This window comes from Ochotona princeps, chromosome 33 (assembly GCF_030435755.1).
Source record: "Ochotona princeps isolate mOchPri1 chromosome 33, mOchPri1.hap1, whole genome shotgun sequence".
Lineage (NCBI taxonomy): Eukaryota > Metazoa > Chordata > Mammalia > Lagomorpha > Ochotonidae > Ochotona > Ochotona princeps.
Window position 1 is genome coordinate 2,237,270 of NC_080864.1, and position 21,354 is coordinate 2,258,623.

At 61.1% G+C, this 21,354-nt stretch overlaps 1 protein-coding gene across 2 annotated transcripts; it reads right to left on the minus strand.

The window, feature by feature from the left end:
* Positions 1 to 22: 22 nt before the first annotated feature.
* Positions 23 to 21,354, minus strand: PKN1 (protein kinase N1). 2 transcript variants are annotated; one of them, XM_004595840.2, is made up of 22 exons: positions 21,267 to 21,354; positions 16,897 to 17,194; positions 15,149 to 15,303; positions 13,013 to 13,148; positions 11,153 to 11,298; positions 10,615 to 10,828; positions 10,290 to 10,484; positions 8,681 to 8,790; positions 8,081 to 8,224; positions 6,806 to 6,881; positions 5,692 to 5,836; positions 5,495 to 5,600; positions 3,244 to 3,323; positions 3,088 to 3,163; positions 2,878 to 2,969; positions 1,886 to 2,062; positions 1,735 to 1,797; positions 1,571 to 1,647; positions 1,313 to 1,455; positions 729 to 836; positions 498 to 578; positions 23 to 304 (listed from the first exon to the last, which is right to left on the minus strand). In XM_004595840.2, the coding sequence occupies exons 1-22, from the start codon at positions 21,285 to 21,287 to the stop codon at positions 101 to 103; spliced, it is 2,847 nt and encodes a 948-aa protein (XP_004595897.2). In that variant the 5' UTR covers positions 21,288 to 21,354; the 3' UTR covers positions 23 to 100. The 2 variants fall into 2 exon arrangements, with proteins under 2 accessions (XP_004595897.2, XP_058513817.1); XM_058657834.1 differs by lacking the exon at positions 21,267 to 21,354 and adding an exon at positions 17,629 to 17,768.

Consider the following 21,354-nt stretch of genomic DNA (forward strand, 5'->3'; position numbering starts at 1 on the left):
TGGGGTGAACGCCACCCAGAAGGTTTTTTTTTTTTTTTTTTTTTTGTAAAAACTACGGATCTCTCTGTTTCGGGGTGAGGACCAGGGGTGGGGGTGTTGGCTAGGAGCCCCCAGCCACGAAGTCGAAGTCCTGGAAGGCTGCCTGCTCCGTGGCGGTGAGCGGCCGCGCGTCGCGGGGCGGGCTCAGCGTGGGCGCCTCCCCCGTGAACTCCTCGTCGAAGTTGCTGACGTCCGTGCGGCCGGCCAGGGTGGGCACGAAGGGTGGGGGCAGGCGCCGGGCCAGCAGGGCATCCCAGCCCAGCGTCTGCAGGGATGGCAAAGGGGGAGACAGGCGGTGAGGGGCTGGGGTGCAGAGGAGAGGAGGGCAGGGGAGGTGGGCAGTGAGGGGCTGGGCACAGGAGGGCAGGGCAGGACAGGGCAGGGGAGGTGGGCAGTGAGGGGCTGGATCCAGAGGAGAGTAGTAAGGGTCGACATGGTCTTGGGGGGCTAGGTCTCACCCGGAAGAAGGGCTGCTTTTTCACGTCCTCTGCATCCCGCTCACTGGACCCCAGTCTGCGCTCGGGGTTCCTCCTCAGTAGCTGGGGATGGCAGCCAGAGTGAGGGTCCTTCCTCCAGGGAGCCCCCAGGGACACCCAAACCTGCCTGGGGCAGCCCAGAGGGGCCCTCACCCTCCAGGGAGCCCCCAGGGACACCCCCACCCACCCGGGGCAGTCCAGTGGGGCCCTCACCCTGCGCATGATGCCAATGGCCTCAGCGGACAGGAAGCGTGGGTAGCGGACCTCGTCATTGACAATGCTGTCGAACACCTCCTCTTCGTCATCTCCAGGGAACGGGGACTGGGGGCACAGGGGGAGCGGGCTGAGGGCGGCCCGGCCCGGCCTCTCCCCTTCCTGCCCTGGACTGCACCAGCGCGGTGGGCGCTGGCTTACACGGAGCCCATTGCTCATATGCACAGACTGAGGCCAGAGAGGCCCGCTCCCAACATGGGCTGTGGGTGGAGCCTAGCCATGCCACGCCCCTCACTACGGTGGGCGGGGCCTCATTCTGTCTTGCCTCCCACGGTCCATGATGGGTGGGGCCCAGTCCCGCCACACCCCTCAATCCCAGTGGGCGGGGCCACACCGCGTCTTGTCTCGCCCCTGTAGGCGGAGCCTAGCCCTGGGAGGAGACCACACCCCTTATAGTCCCTGATGGGCGGGGTCTCACGCTGTCGTCTTACAGACAGTGTGGGCGTGGCCTAATCTGGCCACGCCTATCAGTTTGTGGTGGGTGGAGCCTCGTTCCGTCCCGCCCGCTGTGGGCGGGGCCTCACCTCTCCGACCAGCATCTCATAGAGCAGAACGCCCAGCCCCCACCAGTCCACGGCCCGCGTGTAGGACGTGTCCGTCAGCACCTCAGGCGCCAGGAACTCGGGGGTCCCGCAGAAAGTGGTGGTGCGGTCGCCGTAACCCATCCCTGAGGGCAGGGAGGCCATGGGGGAGGCGATGGGGGCGGGCAGGGGACAGCACTCCGTCCACCCCCCACCGCACCCCACCTCCACTCCCACCCCAGCTCCCTTCCCGCCCCTCACCTTCCTTGCAAAGGCCAAAGTCTGCGATCTTGACGTAGCCCTCGGTGTCCAGGAGTAAATTGTCCAGTTTCAGGTCCCTGCGGTGCAGGGGCGGGGTGTGACTGCAGGCCAGGTGCAGGGGGCAGGGCGGGAGGGCCCGTGCAGGGGGTGGTGCATGCGCTCACCTGTAGACAATCTTGTGTTCGTGCAAAAACTGCAGCCCCAGCACGACGCAGGCCGAGTAGAAGCTGCGGAGGGAGGCTGCCATGAGGGAGGGGAAGGGGGCCCTGGTGTGAACCCCAGGAGGAAGAGGAACAAGGGGGGGTCCCGGCTTACACGGCCCGGGGTTCCGAGAACACGTCATTGTGGATATGCAACATCAGGTCCCCTCCGGCCGAGTACTCCATCACGAAGCACACGTGCTCCGGCGTCTGGAAACAGCCAAAGAGGTTCACCAGGAACGGGTGCCCAGCGTTGGTCACCGCCGCCAGGATCCGCTTTTCGCACATCAGACTGAAGGAGCGGGCAGCGACGAGGGGGACAGGAGTCAGAGAGCCCTACACACACACACACACCACACACAGACGTCCATCCACAACTCGACAGAGGCCTGGGTAACTTTGGGCACGTGGTTTCATGCACGCAAACCCGTCACCCACCTGGTAGCCGCCCCACGGGTGAGGGGGCCAGGTGGGTGACCCTGCAGGTCTGAGCAGGGACCAAGCAGACCTCACCCGAGTGCCTGGATACAGCCAGCCCCTCCCTAGCCTTCTCCTCCCGGCTAATAAATGTCTTTACTCATGGAAGTCTCTAAGGAGTTTCCCATCACTCCCATGGGCACAGGGAGGAGGGGCAGGGACCAGCCCAGTCGCCTCTACCAGAATGGATCAGGTGAAGAGGAGGTGTGGCTCTGATGAAGACGGGGACTGGTGACCCCCGGGTTCCCCCGCGGTAGCTCTGAACCCAGTCCCTGCTTCTCCAAGCACCTCCAAACCCAGGCCCCTGCCCCCCAGCACCTCCAAACCCAGGCCCCTGCCCCCCAGCACCTCCAAACCCAGGCCCCTGCCCCCCAGCACCTCCAAACCCAGGCCCTTGCCCTACCCCCAACAGAGGCAGTGGGGGCCCACCATGGAGAGCAGGCTGCCCAGGGTCTGGGGGCCTCAGGGTCTGGGTTCCTGTCCCAGCCGTGTGCCTTCAGGAGCTGGGCAGTGGGGGCAGGTGGACCTCACAGGGCCATGTCGGGAAACAGGGGTACTTTCTAAGCCAGGGACTGTCGCCCATCCCGGTCATGGCTGTTTCAATAGAGAGACCCGAGTGAGGGTCCCCACCTCTCCACCTCATCCCGGGCCACGATGTCCCCTTTCTTCAGGGCCTTGATGGCGAACAGCTCCCCGCTGGGCCGGAATTCAGACAGCAGCACCTGCGACCACAGGGGTGGCACTCAGTGGCCTGTTTCAGGGACAGAAAGTGGGGGGGGCTCCAAACTACATACATACATACACACACACCACCGTCTCCTGCCCGGCCCCTTGCCTCACCTTCCCAAAGTGACCCCGGCCCAGCACCGCCAGGAACTTGAAGTCCTCAAGCCGCAGGGGCGACTTCCTCAGAGAGCTGTGAAGGCAGAGAAGGTGGGCCAAGGGAGGGCACGGGCGGGCGTGTGGGTGGTGGGAGCGGGCAGGCAGGGGCCTCACCTGCACAGGGTGGGGCCTAGGGCCTCTGGGGTCTCTGAAGGCTGCTGGAGAGTGGTCACGCTTTCCTGGGATGGGGAGCTCTGAGGGGAGAGGGGAGGGCAGAGTGAGGGACACACCAGAACCTGCGTCCCTTTGCTCGGTCCTCACCTGCTCCAGCATCACAGCCCACCCCACTCCGAGCCTGCACGACCCCCCAACATGTTCCTGCCCCAGGCCCTTCACTCTGTCCTCTCCTCTCTCCCCTCCAGCCTCGGGGACCTGTGGCCCTTGGCTGGACCACTCTTCCTGGATTGGCTCCAGACTCGGGCACCTGCGTGGTTCCCGCATCCTGGGTTACTCATGTCACCTGTGTAGGGGGCCGGCTGGGCCCCTCAGCACACCCTAGTGCCTCCTCTTCCTCATCACATGTCACATCCCCATACATATTTTCAAAGTTTCTATTTATTTTCATTTCTACTTGAAAGTCACCAACCTATACACACATACACAGTCCCCGGATGCCCGGAACAGGCATGGCAGGAGCTCCATCCGGGTCTCTGGGTCTCTCGTGTGGGTGCCAGGAGCCCAGCTGCTGCCATCTGCATCTGCTGCCTCTTGGGGTGCGCATGACCAGGGAACTGGGACTAGGACCAGCACCGGTGTTCCCCAACCCACCTCGCAAAAATAGTTTACTCCTTATGGTGTACACAAGCCATAAGCCTTCAATCTTTCCACCCCATGCATATACAACTCTGCCAAGAACTGGTATGTATTTATCAAAGAGAAAAAGCAGAGGTCTGGGGCTCCATCACTCCCCCCCACCCCGCTAACCAAAGTCTTTAGATACCATCCGAAAAACTCAACCAGGGGCCAGGGTTGTGGCACAGTGGGGTAAGCCATGGCTTGAGATGCCCACATCCCCTGTGGGCACTGGTTTGAGTCCCGGCTGTTCCACTTCTGATCCCGCTCCCTGCTCATGCCCCTTGGAGGGGAGAGGTCAATCCCTGGGTCCTAGTCAGCCATGTGGGAGGAGCAGCTGCAGGTCCTGGTTCCTGGCGTGTGGACATTTGGGGCTGGAAGATCTCTCGCTCACTCGCTCCTTTCTCTCTCTCTCTCTCTCTCTCTCTCTCTCTCTCTCTCTCTCTCTCTCTCTTGCGTTAGCAGTGACTGTCCACCTGCAGCTGGCCACTGCTCATGAACGCTTGACATACTCCATACCCACACAGGGAAATGCCGGTGGGCACCTAACATGGTTTCACTAGGTTCCCCCACAACTTCACCTACCAACTCCTCACTCTCAGCGAACTCATTGGAAAGGCAGAGTGACAGAGACACAAGAGAAAGAGACCTTCCATGCAGTCACTTTGCAAACAGCTGAGGCTGGACCAGGCTGAAGCCAGGAGCCTGGACTCCATGCTGGCCTCCCAGGTGGGCCACAGGGGTCCAGGCACTGAGGCCGTCGCCCGCTGCCCTCCTACATGCATTAGCAGCGAGCAGGATCGGAAGTGGAGCAGCGGGGACAAGAGCCCTCACTCTGATCCTACTTCCTGTCTTGATGGTGATGGGAGGCGGGGCCCTCGGGAGGTAATCAGGATTAAATGATTCACAAGGGTGGAGACCCTCAGTGGCATGAGTGACTCATTGGTTTGTTTGAGGGGTGGAGACAGAGAGAAGGAAGTCCCACTTGTCACTGCCAGACACTGCACCATGGGCTACGCTGGGATAAAGACAGATGGCCAAGGCCAAGCAGGATGACAGGACCCTGACACCTAGAGTTGTCCCCCCCTGCCTCCCAGGGGGTGTGTGAGCAGGGAGTCTGACTCAGGCCCCTTGATGCAGGACGCGGGGTGTCGCGGCCCATAAGCCAACACCGGGGATGCCCTGGCCAGCCAGGCTTACGACCCAGCCTTCCCCAGAAGTCAGCACCGAGCTACTGGACAGCTCAGCTTCCGGAACTGTGAACCAGTTCTGTCAGGACAGGGCCGACGTTAACCTGCCACTGACGATGCCCGTATCCCATACCAGCGTCTGTTAGAGTTCAGGCTGTTCTACTTCCGATCCATACAGCTGGGAAAGCAGTGGAGGATGGCCCAAGCCTCGCGCCCCTGCACCCATTGGGAGACACAGAGGGAGCTCCTGGCTTTGGCCACCTGGTTCACAAGCTCTCCGCTGCAGCCACGATGTGGACAGCAGCAAGGGACGAGGGCGAGTCAGGTCTGGTCCAAGCTGTGCTGTGGGACCCTAGGCAAGTGCCCAGGGCAGGGGTCCTCACCAGGATGGCCGGGCTGGGAGGACGCCCCGGCACTGGCAGTGCTGGGCTTTTCTGGAGGGAGTATTCGGGGTCAGCGCCAAGGTTCAGCTTCTCCATCGACACGTCTCTGTGGCACAGGGAGGGTGCACGCTGGGATCCAGGGACCACGGGAAGCTGAGGAGGGGAGGCAGGCACCCAGGGAACCCCCCCACCTTTACCCTGTGCTCCGAGCATCGGATCCCGGAGGAGCCCCGGGACTGAAGGTGCCGGTGGCTGCTGCTGCGTTGGGGATGAGTCTTCGCAACAGACGCACCCATGTGGCCACGTCGATGTTCAGCTGCCTGGCGCGCTGGAAGGCCTTTCCTGGGGAGGAGGTGGGTGGGAGCCTTGGATTCAGCACCTGCATTCATAGTCACTGGACAGACACTCCCTGGCCACTCCCAGATCACACCTCTAAATGACCAGTCACTCCCTAGCCACACCTTGGCCACACTCAGGCCATGCCCAACCATAACCCTATCACACTGAGCCATGCTCAGCCACGCCTAGTCCCCATTCACATCACTGGACTGCACGTCCACCCTCTAACCACACCCAGACCACACCTCTATATGACCAGTCACTCCCGAGGCATGCCCTGACCTCACCTTGGCCACACCCAGACCATCCCCCAACCATAACCCTATCACACTGAGCCACGCCCAGCCACGCCTAGTCAAGCCCCACTCACATCCCTGCACTGCACGTCCACCCACTAACCACGCCCCACACCAAGGCCACACCTTATCCACACCCAGGCCACGCCTTGGCCACACACAGGCCACACCATGGCCACACTCAGGCCACGCCTTGGCCACGCTCAGGCCACACCTTGTCCACACCCAGGCCACGCCTTGGCCACACACAGGCCACACCATGGCCACACTCAGGCCACGCTCAGGCCACGCTCAGGCCACACCTTGTCCACACCCAGGCCACGCCTTGGCCACACCCAGGCCACACCATGGCCACATTCAGGCCACACCATGGCCACACTCAGGCCACGCCTTGGCCACGCTCAGGCCACACCTTGTCCACACTCAGGCCACGCCTTGGCCACACACAGGCCACACCATGGCCACACTCAGGCCACGCCTTGGCCACGCTCAGGCCACACCTTGCCCACACCCAGGCGACGCCTTGGCCACACCCAGGCCATTCCTCAACCATACCTCTGCACAAGGCCACTTGAGCCACACGCAGACCATACTTAAGTCCTGCTGTTTGGCCACGCCCTAGCCACGCCCAACCAAGCCTCCCGCTGTGCTGAGGACACACCCCGCCCTTCCCCACCTTGCTGCTTGGAGAAGATTTTCTTCTGTCTCCGGAGTCGAGGAATCCTCTCAATGACAGGGTTGCGGAAGGTGACCTGGGGAGTGGGTGGGGGCTGCAGGTGAGGATGACTCTGTCCGGCCGGGATGGGGAAGCCCTTCGTAGCACAGGGGTGTGCACCCAAGTGTTTTGGGGGGGTGCTGATGCACTGTGAGTTCAATGCTGTTGGTTCCCCCACCCCAAGAGAAAGGGCTGTGTATTAGAGGCTTGGTCTCCAGTAGCGGTTGGGGTGGGGGAATCCAGAAGAGCTGGAGCTGATAGAAGGTCCCTGGGGACACTGCTAGGAAGGGATGACTCGTCCCCAGCACCTCCAAGTCTGTCTCAGAGCTAACATGTGATCTCTGGGAGCCGGCAGGGTGGTGCAGGCAGCGCCAGCACCCCACGTGAGCGCCAGTTCAAATTCTGACGGCTCCACTTCCCATCCAGCTCCCTGCCTGTGGCCTGGGAAAGCAGTGGAGGACGGCCCAAAGCCTTGGGACCCTGCGCCATGTGGGAGACCCGGAAGAGGCTGCTGGCTCCTGGGTATGGATCAGCACAGTTCCAGCCATTGCGACCGCTTGGGGAGTGAATCAATGGATGGAAGGTCTCCCTCTCTGTCTCTCCTCCTCTCTGTATATCTGGCTTTCCAATAAAAATAAATAAGGTCTTTTTTAAGAAAAATAACCAAAGGCCTTGCTGACTAACACTATTTTCCACACCCTGGGGATTATTGCATCCTAAGCCAAGCGTTCGCTCTCCTCGAGGCTAACATGGAGCCACAGACAAATCCACTTCCCCCTCCGCCAGTCACAGCAATGTGCAAACCTTTCACGGTGTGGGCCCGCTGGCCAGGTCAGGCCAGGCCGAGGGTCCAGCCAGGAAGGCTGGGGGGCGGGGATGAACCCCACCAGGGGACATCTGTGCCCTGACATTGGACAACCTGCACCTGGCATCCTGTGGGTGGAGGTCAGAGATTGGCATCAATATCCCAGAACACACAGGACACCCAGCGACAAAGACCGACTCAGCACCCGACGTCAGTCACGCCAGACATGGTGCCACGCGGGCTGGTGTTTCCTCGCCTGCCTCTAGGAATCAATTTGTTCTCTCTTTTTATTTATGTATTTATCTCTCAAGTATCTTGTGCTCGGGATTAAAAAAAAAAAAAAACAGCTGTTTCATGTGTCTATTGAACTGGGAGCAAGGGCAGGCAGGAAGCACTTGTTCAGGGTCAGAGGTCAGGGGTCAGGCTGTCACCTCGGCCAGCAGGCAGCCCTGGGGCTCCAGGTCCAGCTGCACCTCGTGGCGCTCATTGTCCAGGAAATCCTCCAGCTTTAGGAATTTGAGGGCGCACAGGCCCCGCTGGTCCCTCCAGAATACGGCCAGCTCCAGCTCACGAGCCTGGAGGCCGGCAGAATGGGGGAAAGCCATAACCAAGGTGTCCCCGCCCACATCCCACCCCTGCCTCTGAGCCCTCCCACCCCCACACCCCTGCCCTCTCCCCTGAGCCCTCCCACCCCCACACCTCTGCCCTCACCCCTGCCTTTGAGCCCTCCCACCCTCACACCCCTGCCTCTGACCCTCCCACCTCCACCCTCCACCGCCGCCACCTCTGGGCCCTCCCACTACCACGACCCCCACTCCTGCGTCTGAGCCCTCCCACCGTACCCCTGCCCCCTTGCCTCTGGGTCTTGCCATCACTATTCCTACCCCTGCTTCTGAGCCCTGCACCCCCACGCTGCCTCTGAGCACCCCTTGCCTCCCCACCTCTGAGCTCTCCCATCACCACCCCCACCCCTGCCCCCCACCTCCGACCTTCCCATCAGCACCCTGCCCCCAACCCCCAGCCCGACTCACCCGCTCCAGCTCCAGGATGAAGCTCTGATCCCAAGCGCTGGGGCCACTTGGCTTCCAGGATGTCTGACCCACCACTGTGTTGTCCAGCTTGAGAACAGTGCTGACCTCGCCTGGAACGTGCGGGGGGCAGTGAGCAGGTGCAGGGTAGGAGCGGCAGGAGTCCCCCTGCACCCCACTTAGCTCTGCTAGCTGCCCAGTGTATACCTCACCCCTGGGCATAGATGCTGATGAATGCACTGACTTTTTCACATGGTGTGAGGTGATCCAAATTCCCTTTTTCTTTTTAAGGAGCAATTTGCTTTATTTGAAAGGCAGAGTTCCTGAGACAGAGAGAGATCTTCCATCTGCTGGCTCATGTCCCCAAGAGGCCACAAGACAGGAGTCTGAAATTCCACTCTGGTCTCCCGCGGCCAGGGCACCGGGACCCGAGAGTCTCCCAGTGCAGGGTGCATGCGGAGCAAGCTGCATCAGAGGTGGAGCAGCTGGGACTCGAACAGGCGCTCGTCTGGGATGCTGGTATCACAGGTGGCCACAGCACAGCCCCTCAAGTTCACGTTTAACCTATACAAAAGTCTCAACTATCGGCTCCTAAGTACATCCCCCAAGCAGGAGACAAATACACCCAGTGCTGTTACTATGGCTACAAAACACACATCCAATGAAATAGGTTTAGACCCCAAATCTGAAACTTTTTTTTTAACATGGACATGATGCCACAAGTGAAAAACTTCATACCATGAAGTTTTGTGTCACGCACTGAATTATTTAAAATATCATACAGGAACTGTTGTGGTGGCACATGGGGTTAAGCTGCTGCTTGACGCACTGGTGTCCGATGTCCCAGGGCAGATTCAGGTTCCAGCCACATGACTTCCTGTCCAGCTCCCTGCTCACGCACCAGATGGCAGCGGAGATGGGCCAAGAACTTGGGGCCCTTCCTTCCAAGATCTTTCTCCTTTTTCTCGCTCTCTCTTTTTTAATTGGAAAGTCAGACATTTTTATTTGAAAAGTCAGATAATTTTTATTGGAAAGTCGGTGCCAGTCCGGCTGCTCCACTTCCCATCCAGCTCCCTGCCTGTGGCCTGGGAAAGCAGTGGAGGACGGCCCAAAGCCTTGGGACCCTGCACCCGCGTGGGAGATCTGGAAGCTCCTGGCTGCTACATCGGTCCCGCTTCCGCCACTGAGACCATCTGCAGAATCAACCCACAGAAGGATGATCCCTCTCTGTCTCTACAATTCGTTCAAGTAAAATAAATACATCTTAAAAAAAAAAAATCCACCAACTATTCTTTCAGTTCCAAAGTGGCTACAATAAGCGAGCCTGGAGCTCCGAGCAGAGTTACAAAGGGACACAGCCTCCTATCTGCTGCTTTAGTCCCCAGATAGCCAGCGCTGAGCCAGGCCACCTGCGTTTCCCAAGAGGGTGCAGGGGCTCAAGGCCTCGAGCCGTCACCTGTCATCTCCACGGTGTGGGCGAGCGAGGGGCCGGGATTGGAAGTGGAGCCAGGACTTGAATGCAAGCACTGGTGTGGTTTCAATCATCCTTAGAGGGTGGACATGGCATGCCAGACGCCCTACCACCTCCACACACACACACACACACACTTACTGGTGCTCTCAGCTTCTGACTTGAGGCTGCTCCGCCCGCTGAGGCTCCCGCTGCGGCTGTACAGGCCCCGGGACGGACGGCTCAGGAAGGGAGGGCGGCTGTCAGGGGTGCCGGGTCCTCCGGTGGAGGGGGACGGGTTCCAGGGGATGGTTTCTGGGAGGTCCCTGCAGCCCACCACGCGCACCTCCAGGGTCCCTGCAGGAGGGGTGCAGGGAGTGAGCGCAGGCATGCTGAGGGGTGCCCCAAGGCCAAGCATGGGGTCGAGGCTGGGGAGGCCCACATGGGCAGGCTTGGGGGGTGCAGGGTGAGACCCACACTCGCCCACCTGTGAGCGGCGCCGGCTTGCACAGGGTGCTGTAGTGCGTGGTGGGGAAGGGCCCGGCCAGCAGCGCGCTGAAGGCCGCGGAGGACGCCACAGCGAGCTCCTCCCGCAGCAGCCGGCCCTTGGGGTGGTCAGCGGGCAGCTCGGCCAGCCGCCGCTCCAGCGCCTCCCGCAGCAAGGCCAGCTTCTGGTTGGACTCTGTCAGCTTCTCCTGTGCCTGCGGTGGGAGGGGCCAACCGGCTGGGGCGGAGCCATCTTGCCCCGCCCCAGATAAGCTCCACCCCTCACTGAAGCCCCACCCAAGGGTTGAACCTCCAGAGACCACGCCCCTGCCAAGGCCCCGCCCCTTGCTGTGGGCTGTTCTGAGGCTCCGCCCCCCTCCTCCACCTCATTTCTTCCTGGGCATCGCCCTCGCTGAAGCCCCACCCTAAGGGGGTGGACCTCCAGAGACCACGCCCCCCGCCAACGCTCCACCTCTCTAAGGGGTGTGTCTTCCTAGCCCCACCCCTTTCCGAGGGATGCCCGGAGGCCCAGCCCCCACCTCGCTGACCGCCTTGCGATCCGGGGTCTTGGCTGCAGTGAGCAGGCGCAGTACGTTCTTGGCACCCTCGGCCACAGCGTGCTCCACGCGGAAGTGATGTCGCAGCTCTTCAATGCGCAGCTCGATGGCTCCCAGGTCGGGACCCCCTGTGGGCGGGAGGGTCAGCGGGGTGGTCAGGCTGCAGCTGACCTGGTCCAACCCCTCTCTGGGAGGGGGGCACACGGGGCAGGATGTATACCGAGGGGCTTAGGGCAGCAGGGTGACACCACACCCCAAGCTGCCAGACACCCCCATGCAGCCTCTCCTTAATCCAAACACAAAGACACTTACAGCCATGATTCACAACGTCCTGCCAAACCCCGGCTGGGGGACACCGTCCCTGGGGACCAGCCCCGAGCTCAGGTGCATGGCTGTGTCCACAAGGAGGAGACGCACAGGTCACCTGAAGTCAGTCACCAGCCCAGGGGACAGACATCCCTCATACACAGAACTGTCTATCACCAAGCGACACCCAGGGGCTACCTGGACAACAGTGGGGTTACAAAGGACAGACGGACAGCAGCCAGAGGCAGCCACAGGTGTGCCGTGAGGGACTGAAGGTGTGTGTCCATCCCCAAATCCGGGGTGCCCACCGGGACGGTGTCTGGGCATGCAGTTACTGCAAGATGGCAAGGCTCAGACGATGGTCATGCCAGGAGCTAGTGGCACACCTGGCAGGTGTGGGGAACCTTTGTTTGTTATGGTTGTGCCAGGGCCGTTTGGATGGCGAGAGCAGCTTTCACCAGCCACACAGAATAACCAGCTTGAAAGCACTCCAGCTATTGACAGATCACGTTTCGAGTCGCGCCTGCGGTTGGTTGCCTTGGCAAGACCAGCCCAGGTGATCTCAGCAGACAGTCTCCACCCACCTCCACAGGGGACCCTGAAGAGCCTGCCGGACTCTGCCCTTCCTCCTCCTCCTCCGCGTGTCAGGGCACAGCCAGAAGGCAGCTTGCAGGCATGCCAAGAGGAGAGCCCTCAGTGGAACCCTGACTCGGAGCTCCCAGGACCGCTGGGAGACAGATTCCTGGCAGCTGAAGAAGTCACCCTGCTGTGTTGCTAACAGAGGGACTGCTGCCCACAAGGGACACCGCAGCACTGCCACACTCACTCAGGCAGAGCAGCATGCTCAACCATGGGCACACGATGAGTCACAGGCCCCATCACACAAACACAGCCCCTCGGGGCTGGCACTGTGGCAGGCACCAGCTGGAGCCCTGGCTGCTCCACTTCCCATCCAGCCCCCTGCCTGTGGCCTGGAAAAGCAGTAGAGGACGGCCCAAAGCCTTGGGACCCTGCACCTGCGTGGGAGACCTGGAGGAGGCTCCTGGCTCCTGGCTCCTGGCTTCAGATTGGCTCAGCTCCAGTCATTGCGGTCACTTGGGGAGTAGACCAGTGAACCAAAGATCTTTCTGTCTCTCCTCTCTGTATATCTGACTTTCCAATAAAACTAAAGAAATCTTTAAATAAATAAATAAATCTTGTAAAAACAAAAATTCATTTATTTGAAAAGCAGAAGTACAGAAAGTCAGAGAAAGACCTTCCATCTGCTGGCTCACTCCCCAGATGGCCACATCAGGTAGGGCTTGGCCATGCCAAAGCTGGAGCCAGGAGCTTCCTACGGGTCTCCCACGCGGGTGCAGGGTCCCAAGGCTTTGGGCCGTCCTCCACTGCTTTCCCAGGCCACAGGCAGGGAGCTGGATGGGAAGTGGAAGTGCCAGGACCTGAACCAGCGACCCCCAAGCCACTCCATCCTACCTCTTGGACAGTCAGGGATTGGCTCAGTGATGCAGACATGGGCAGGGCTGGCAAGGGGCTCACCTTGGGCGTCCTCGGCAGGCGCCTGGCTCTCCAGCTGGCCGGCCTGCAGCGCACGGCGGAGCTGCATGCGAATGATGTCGATCTTGGTCTTGCTGTCCTGCAGGACCTGCTGGGCCGTCAGCAGCAGCTTCCGGTCCTGGGGGGAGCCGGAGATGGGCCACCGGAAGAAGGTGGGTGTTAGGCAAGGAGGAGTGGGGGCAGGTGGCTCACACCCGGCCTCTGCCTGCCACCCAACAGCTGCGTGGTGACCATACACGAGCCCCTTCACCCACCCCAGGAGCCCCTCTCGGGATCTCTCCCCTCTTGGCTGCAGGACGGGGCCGCAAGCACACTGATGCCCGCAGTGCCCAGTACTGCTGGAGAAACTAGAGTGACAGCTGAGGGGTGGGGCTTCCTCCTCAAGGGGATGAGAATGTTCTGGAACTAGACAGAGACCGTGGTCCTACAACACCACGAATGGCTCTCATGTTGCTGTTGTTGTCTAGCTATCCAAAAGGCAGAGAGAGAGATTGGAGAGAGGGTTCAAGGGAGCTGGCAGAAGCTGAGCAGCCATGGGATATGGGAATGTCCACACTGCAAGTAACAGCTTAATGTGCCATGCCGCTGTGTGAATCCCTGAACTGTATTTTAAACAGTCAAAATGGCAACATTTAGAAGAGATAATCCCCAGGGGAGTGCAATTTAGGCGGCAGGGGGAGGTAGGTGGATACAAAGTTTCCTTCGGGGATGCGATAGGGAACATGTGATGTCTTCAGGCAGCTCAGTTACTACAGCAGCAACTCTGACATGCCAGGCCACACGGTGACGGGGCGGCGTGGCTTCCTGGAGGCCAAAGTCCACAACTTGCTGATGGATTGAATCCCGTGACCCTCCAAGGCCCCCGTTATCTCAGACGCCAGCGGCTCCTGCGGAGGCAAGACCCTGTTCCCCTGCCAGCTGATCCCAGGCTCTCACCAACGGGTGACGTGACAGCTCACGTGTCTGGGTTCCCGCCCAGCTCTAAGTGCAGTTCCCATCCTGGCATCTACCTGGCCCAGCCCTTGGCTACTGAGGACATCTGGGCAGTGAGCCAGCACGTGGCATATCTCTACTTCCCCAATGAATTAACAAAGAATGTTGGAGCTGAAAGCCCAGCAATGATGGCAACTGGGTAATCCTCCACCTCCCTGCGCCAATTCCTGTCCCAGCTGCTCCACTTCCCATCCAGCTCCCTGCCTGTGGCCTGGAAAAGCAGTGGAGGACGGCCCAAAGCCTTGGGACCCTGCACCTGCGTGGGAGACCCAGAAGAAGCTCCTGGCTCCTGGCCTTGGTTCGGCTCAGTTCTGGCCATTTCCGCCACTTGGAGAATGAACCAATAGATAGAAGATCTTTCTCTCTGTCTCTCTGCAAATCTGCCTTTCCATTAAAACAAAACAAAACAAGTAAACAGAGGATGCTGGAGCCAGCGCAATGGTTCAGCTGGCTGATCATCCTCCTCCACCCATGGAGCTCCTGGCTTCAAAATGCCCAGCTCTGACCATTTGCCAAGTGAAACAGTGCTTTTGCTAGCCTGCTCTCTCTCTCTCTCTCTCTCTCTCTCTCTCTGCCTTTCAAATACATAAATGACTCCCAGGTGTCCCTAGAGCCTATATACAGGAATGAGGAGCCATTGTGAGGGTTGCGTGCAGCATAGCCAGAGGACACAGCCTGGGGGAGAGAAGATGGCATCTCCGAGTGCCCACCCGCCCCCATGCCAAGCCCTGCCTCCCACTGATACCCTTTCCCAGAATCACCCCTGGGATGCCCCACACAGTCCCCACCCTCCGGCAGCTATAGAGGCGACACCCTGTTCCCACTCCTCCAAAAACCCCAGACTATGTTCTGCTTGGGGGAGGGTTCACTAGTGTGCAATTGTGAGAGTGCATAGGTGTGTAGGGGAGTGAGTGTGTGTGCGCACGGGCGTGTGAGTGCGTGAGTGTGTGCACGCATGGGTTGTACGTATGTGTGTGGTGTCTGAGCGCATGGATATGTCAACGCATGGGCGTGTGTGTGAACACACCCCCTTGTGCGTGGCCATTGCCGGTGCCCGGGGGCGGCTCCGTGGAACTGGGGGTGCTGGTGCAGGTACGCAGTGCAGTGCGCGGGGCGCCGCCCCACCTTGGTGCTGCCGCTGCTGTACGTCTGGATCATGTTCTCAGCCCCTTGCTTCACTTTCAGCTCGATGGCCAGCTGTTTCTCCAGCCCCGCCACGAGGCTCAGGTTGGTGGCCGAGCAGGCGGGTCCTCCCGCCGCACCCGGGGAGTCGGGGGCATCTGCAGGGAGAGCGGGGACAGTCACCTCTGAAGCTGCTGCTCCACCCGAGCAGGTCCACAGCCCAGCCTGGGAGAGGGGATGATGCAGGGAAGGCGGGGACGCCGGGGGACGCTCCGTGGCACCACCCCCACGCATGCAGGTGCGGGTACAGACGGGTGCTGGCATGTGTGCGAGCTGAAGACACACACGGGGAACACCCCAGGGCAGGGACACAGGCACACAGGCTGGCCCTGAGCGTTCAGGCCTCTGGCCGTCAGCTGTAGCCAGAGAGACAGACGCCATGCGTCTGTGTGAGTCTCTGCAGAGAGGGGTGTGAGTGTAGGGTGCATCCTGGGGCTGTCAGGGCCTGCCGCTCTGCGTGCGGCTGGGCCGGTGTTGGTCTCCAGCCGACACGTGGCTCAATACAAGGAGGAAGGGTCAGGGAAATTCCATAGGGGCCTGCGCCCTTGGTATAGCAGGTTAACCCTAAGCCTGTGGCACCGGCTTCCCCTATGGGCACTGGTTCAAGTCCCAGCAGCTCTGTTCCTCAAAAGGTCCCAATGGCCAGGGCTGGGCCAGGCTGAAGCCAGGAGCTCCATCCGGCTGTCCCACACCGATGGCAGGAACTCAAGGACACAGGCCATCGTCTGTTGCCTTGCCAAGCATTAATTGCAGGGAGTTGGACCAGAAGCAGGGTAGCCAGCACTCAAACAGGCACTCCCCTACAGAAGGACACCCTCACGGGTGGCAGGAGACTCACTGTGCCACAGCAGCGGCCCCAAAACATTCACAATAAAACAGTCGGGATAGGTGTTCAGCCAAGTAGTGTCCCCGGGCCCACTAGCCAGCGCCCGACCCAGCTCCCTCCTAGCGCCACACCCTGGGTCCTCCGCTCCCTGCCACACGCATGGGAGACCCAGAGGGAATCCCTGACTCCTCCTTCCGGCCCAGTATGCCTGGCCATAGCAGTCATTAGGAGAGTGAACCAGCAGGTGAGTACGCCTCTCTCTCTCCCTCTCCAACTCAATCAATTAAAATCTAAAAACAAGGGCAGGCACAGTGGCTCAAAAGACTAGCCCTCCACCTGCAGTGCCAACATCCCACATGGGCGCTGGTTTGTGTCCCGGCAGCTCCACTTCCCATCCAGCTCCCTGCCTGTGGCCTGGGAAAACAGTGGAGGACGGCCCAAAGCCTTGGGACCCTGCACCTGCATGAGAGACCTGAAAGAAGTTCCTGACTCCCGGTTTCAGATCAGCTTGCCTCCAGTAATTGTGACCATTTGGGGAGTGAACCAGTGGATGGAAGATCTCTCTCTCTCTCTCCTTTGTGTAAATCTGCCCTTATAATAAAAATAAAATCTCTAATTAAAAAAAATTAAAGACAGGAATACACAGTGCACCTCCGGAGGTTTTCCAGGCATGGGTGTAGCTCGGTCGAGCTGTCTCTGGGTATGTGGGTGTGGCTGCGTGCCCTGGTGCTTGAGTGGCACCGTGGACCCCGGTGGGGCCGTAGGACTTGGGTGCTGGAGGCCGTGCATGGGTGTGGGACGCTGGCACATGTGTGGCAGGCAAGGCGCCCCCTCCACACTCCCACCCACCCCAGGCCTGGCTCACCGCGGGCAGCAGGGTCTGGCAGTACCACATGCGCGTGCAGCTCCTGCAGCTGCTGGTGCAGCAGGTCGAGGCGGCGCGAGGAGCCGCGCAGCAGCAGCTCCACGGGGCCCAGGCTGCGGCCCAGGTCGGTGGTGGCGCGGCGCAGGTTCTCGGCGCCCTCCTTCAGCTTCAGTTCCTTGCGGATCTCCCGGCGCAGGCGTTCGCGCTCCAGCTCCAGCTGCTGCTGCACGCCAGGGGCCGCCAGGTCGGCCCCGGCCAGGCCCAGCTGCTCCAGCAAGGACCAGCTGCGAGGCTCGCTCTGCGGGGCGGGGGACACGAGACACTGAGTCCTCCACACTGCCTGACTGTTCTGTCCCCACCTAAGTAGGGGACCCCATAGTGTCTTACCCATGTCCCAAGGGCAAACTCGGGTCTCCCTTTCCACTGTACCCCAACCCAGGAGCATGCTTACCACCCAAGACAGGCTTTTTATCTCTCCCGCCCTCCTCTTGAACCAGGACCACAGAGGACACAGCTTGGGGGTCCCCTTCAGCCCCTACTGCCCTCCGGGAGTCCCCAAAGGCCCTGTGCTCGTCCTTCATCTGACCGAGGCCTCGGAGGTCAGCTACCGCCCTCTCCTTGGGGACAGAATCCGGAGGAACCCCAGGTCAGGCCCCCTTCCAACGCACGCAGCTTAGGGGGTCCCCATCTTCTGCCATCCCACCCCCTCTTCCCAGGGAACCCAGCTCCCACCTCGGGCTCTGCAGGGGGCTCGGCCTCCGCCATCCTGGGTCTCGCCTGGGGGCCCCGCCCTCTTCCTGCCCCTCAGCCCTACCAGGGCCTCTCAGCCACCACTTCCTCTTTCCTGCCAGCTCCCAGCACCCCCTGCGCCGGGGCCAGCTCCCGGGCATTGTGGGCAACCGCCCTCGGCTCGACACCCCTCTCCACCCTTGCAAGGGCCGCCCTGTGCTGACAGGTTGTGTGAGCAGTCCACAGCGTGCGCGTGACATGCTCATGCTTAGCACATGCCTACCAGGCTCCCACAGGGGACACAGGCTGCAGGGGCTGACCTGGGTGCGCACGCACTTTCCCACACCCTCAGAGGCCTGCCTGGGACGGGTGTGCACACGGCTGTACCTGCAGAGGTATACGCAGGACACAGGCACACCCCAAATCTTGCCTGCCCACACGCCGAAATGCAACACCTACCAGGGGTCCCTCCAGAGCACACAGGGTCCACAGCCCCTCCTGTCCCAGGGCCAACAGCTCACAGGCTCATGCATGCGCACATGCCCCTCCGCCACATACACATGGGTCCCCCACAGCACATTCCCAAGGCCTCCAGCCACCCTATGCTCCCCTCACCCTGCCCCGTGTCCCTGACTTCCCCCTTTTGGGGTCAGGACAGCCAGCTCCACACAGGCCAGGCCCCTTTCCTGCAGACCAGCCCGTCCCAACTTCCTGCTTCCTGTCTGGCTGGCCGGCTGGCCGGCCCATCACGGCTGCTGACCACAGCTTGGAGGCCACAACAAACTACTAGCAGGAGACAAGCACTGGTCAGGGTGTAGGAGTGAGGGGGCTGGACCAAGAATGTCCCCAAGGCAGCAGCCCACAGACCACATGTTATGCACACCCCAAAACTCAGGTTCAACAAAGGAAGAACAGTAGCTGCAAACCTTAGCAAGGTCGGCCAACGGAGCTCCCTGACCCGGATGTCCTTACCAGCCCACTTGCAACAGGACAGAACTGAGGTCCCCAGTAGGGATACAACTTTTCCCCCAAGGCAAGGTCCCCTACCAAGAGCAGGAGGGGCAGGGCCAGGATTGAGAACAAGGACTCTCCAGGGGCAGGCATGAAGCCAAGGCAGCCATGTGTGTCCAGTCCAGCTCCTGCTCACACACTGGGAGGGAGCAGGTGCTAACTGAGAAACCTGGGTCCCTAACACCCATATGGTAGGAGACCTGGATGGAGTTCCTGGCTCCTGGCTTCAGCCTGGCCCAGCCACTGCTGTGTAAACTGACAATCTCTCTGGTGTGTGAACCCATTTCACAGACGACGATGAAGGTTAGGCCTTGGGTCTGGGGAGGAGCTAGGGAGATGCAATCCCACACATGACCCAAGCAGGCCCTTTCCGACCCTGACCATGACCCTCGCAACTTCCCAGGGAGAAAAACGAAACGGCTGGATGGAACGGACTTTTCACACCCACCCAGAGCCGGCCAGGGAGCAGGGAAGGCAGAGACCTTTTGGTTGTCATGACTACGAGAGGGGAGGGGTCCTATCAGGCTGGGGACAGCGCCCACTGATGGCACAGCCTGGACCCACAGCTGGAGCCCAGAAGCCCCAGGTTCAAGGTCATAAACTTACAATCTCAGTGGCAGGCCACGAGGCTCCAACAGCAAAGATCCTGCACCGTGCCAGGGGTGGGGGGGCTGGTCTGTCTCCCACCCTTGCACCCCCAAACACACTGGCACACACAGAACAAGGCATTTAGCCATATGTAGCCATGAGAAGTGCCAGAATTTAAATCCACCTTTACCCCAGGCTACCCGGGCCCAAGCAGGCCCCGCCTACCCCATCTCCAGCAGGAAAAGGCAGGGACACAGCCAGCTGGGAGCAAGGACTGTCCAGCCAGGGGGGAGGGGCCACCCTCCCCCAGCTCCTCCCCGACAGCTGAGTCCCAGAGCAGAGGAGGCCAGGCCTCCAGGGCTCTCGCCCCTCCACCCTACCCCCCCCTTGGAGTGACTCACTTTTACCCAGGGGTGAAAGGTCATCTGAGGGCCAGCCAAGCAAACCCAGCCAGGCCATGGGGTGGAGCGCCAGGCGGGCCGGGTCACCTCCATCTCCCCACCATGCAGTGAGGGAACCCCCCCCAGAGCCACAGGGACCCACCTCCCAGCAATCCCCTCTGCCCAGAACAGCCAAAGGACTCCAGACCCCAGCCCCCACCAGCCCCCCACCACGTGCATCCGGAGATTTCAATGCTTTGGGCGTTTCCGGAATCTCGACAGGACATCCGTTTGCCGGACACAGAACAGACAGGACTGTGTCGTGTCCCCGGGACAGAGGGATGGAGCAGTGGTCTCTCTCCACCCCATCCACCATCCCAGCAGCCACGGGGAAGGGATGACCAGGGCAGGAGAGAGAGAGAGCAAACTACGGGAGCCACCACCTCGGCGGGGGATCAGGCATGTGTGTGGAACTGGTCAAGCGCATGCCGGCGCCAGGGGTGGGCATCCCCGAGCCTGGGAGTGCGAAGGGGACAACAGGCGGGGACCCAGGCCCATCCCATTGGGCTGACCTTGTTTGAACGGCAACACCAGATACGCCCAGCTCCTCGGCAAGGCTGGCAGGCCATCAGCAGGACTGGGGTGGGGGTGGGGAAGGAGGATGGACATACAGAGATATGGGGTGGGGGGCAGGTGCAGAGGAGAGAACCTGGTTACACGGACACACACGGACACACAAAAACGACAGGACGGAATTGCACGGCCAGGACTCAGGGCTCTGTGTGTGTGTTCACACGGAGCTCAAGAATGTCCTGGGGGGTCACAGCTGAGAGTTCCAGGGAGAGGTGGCCCACACCAAGTGGCACAGGAACACAGTGGCTGGGTGGCAAGCTGGTGCCAGTCATTCATCTCTGAGGGTGAGGGGTGGGCCGGGGAAGGCAGGGGACCCACTTCAGCAACCAGCCCACCCCACACACACACACTCAGGTAGGATCTAGTACCATCATAGCATCCCCAAATGGTGCACTTGGACACTCCCCCCATTTGAACCCAACTTCCACCAGGCAGTGCACAGGGTTAGCACTAGGGGCAGAGAAGTCCCCCAGGTACCCCCCGACCTAATGAGGTGACTCGGACACTTCCGCCAACAGGTGCCAATCCGGGTGGCGTCCATCCGGAGGCGGAGGTGGCTGGAGCCCGGCGGCACAGGGGGAAGGTCAGGGGCCCCAGGCAGCAGCCTCCTGCCCTCCCGGGGCACCGAGCCAGGCACCTGCCCCAGGTGGAGCGACCTGCACCTGCCAGAAACCGAACGACGGGGAAACGGATGAATAGAAGGGTCGCGGGGGTGGGGAGCGGCGGGAAGAATAGGGTCACACAGCCAGCCACAAGACACCCGGAGTTAGACCTGATTCCCCCGGGGCGCAGCGAGGGGCCTCTAAGACTGTCTCTCCCGCCCCTCTCCCTGGTGGCCGCCCGAACCTGCCGAGTAAGCGGGGGATGGGGGATGCGTGCTGGCTCCACGGTCCCAGCCCAGAGAGGGGTTAGTGGGGGTCCCCCAGCCGCTCGGGAGGCCCCCCGCTGTCCTCGTGACCCGCAGCGTCCAGCCGGAGGGTCCCCGGCTCCGTCCGATCGCCCCGCGCCTGGGGACGCAGGTGCGCCTACCTGCACGGCGTCGTTGGCCATGTCCTGCTGCCGCCCGCCCAGGGGGGACGGTGGGGTGTGTGTTGGGGTGAGGGGGTCCCCGCGCCGA

Coding starts and splice junctions, on each gene's coding strand:
- PKN1 (XM_058657834.1), bottom strand. CDS start 17,661: ATGGCGGAGGCCGAGCCCCCTGCAGAGCCCGAG. Junction 15,304..16,896: donor GCCAGACCCTGCTGCCCGCG/GTGAGCCAGGCC, acceptor CTCTCCCTGCAG/ATGCCCCCGACTCCCCGGGT. Junction 305..497: donor AAAAGCAGCCCTTCTTCCGG/GTGAGACCTAGC, acceptor CCATCCCTGCAG/ACGCTGGGCTGGGATGCCCT.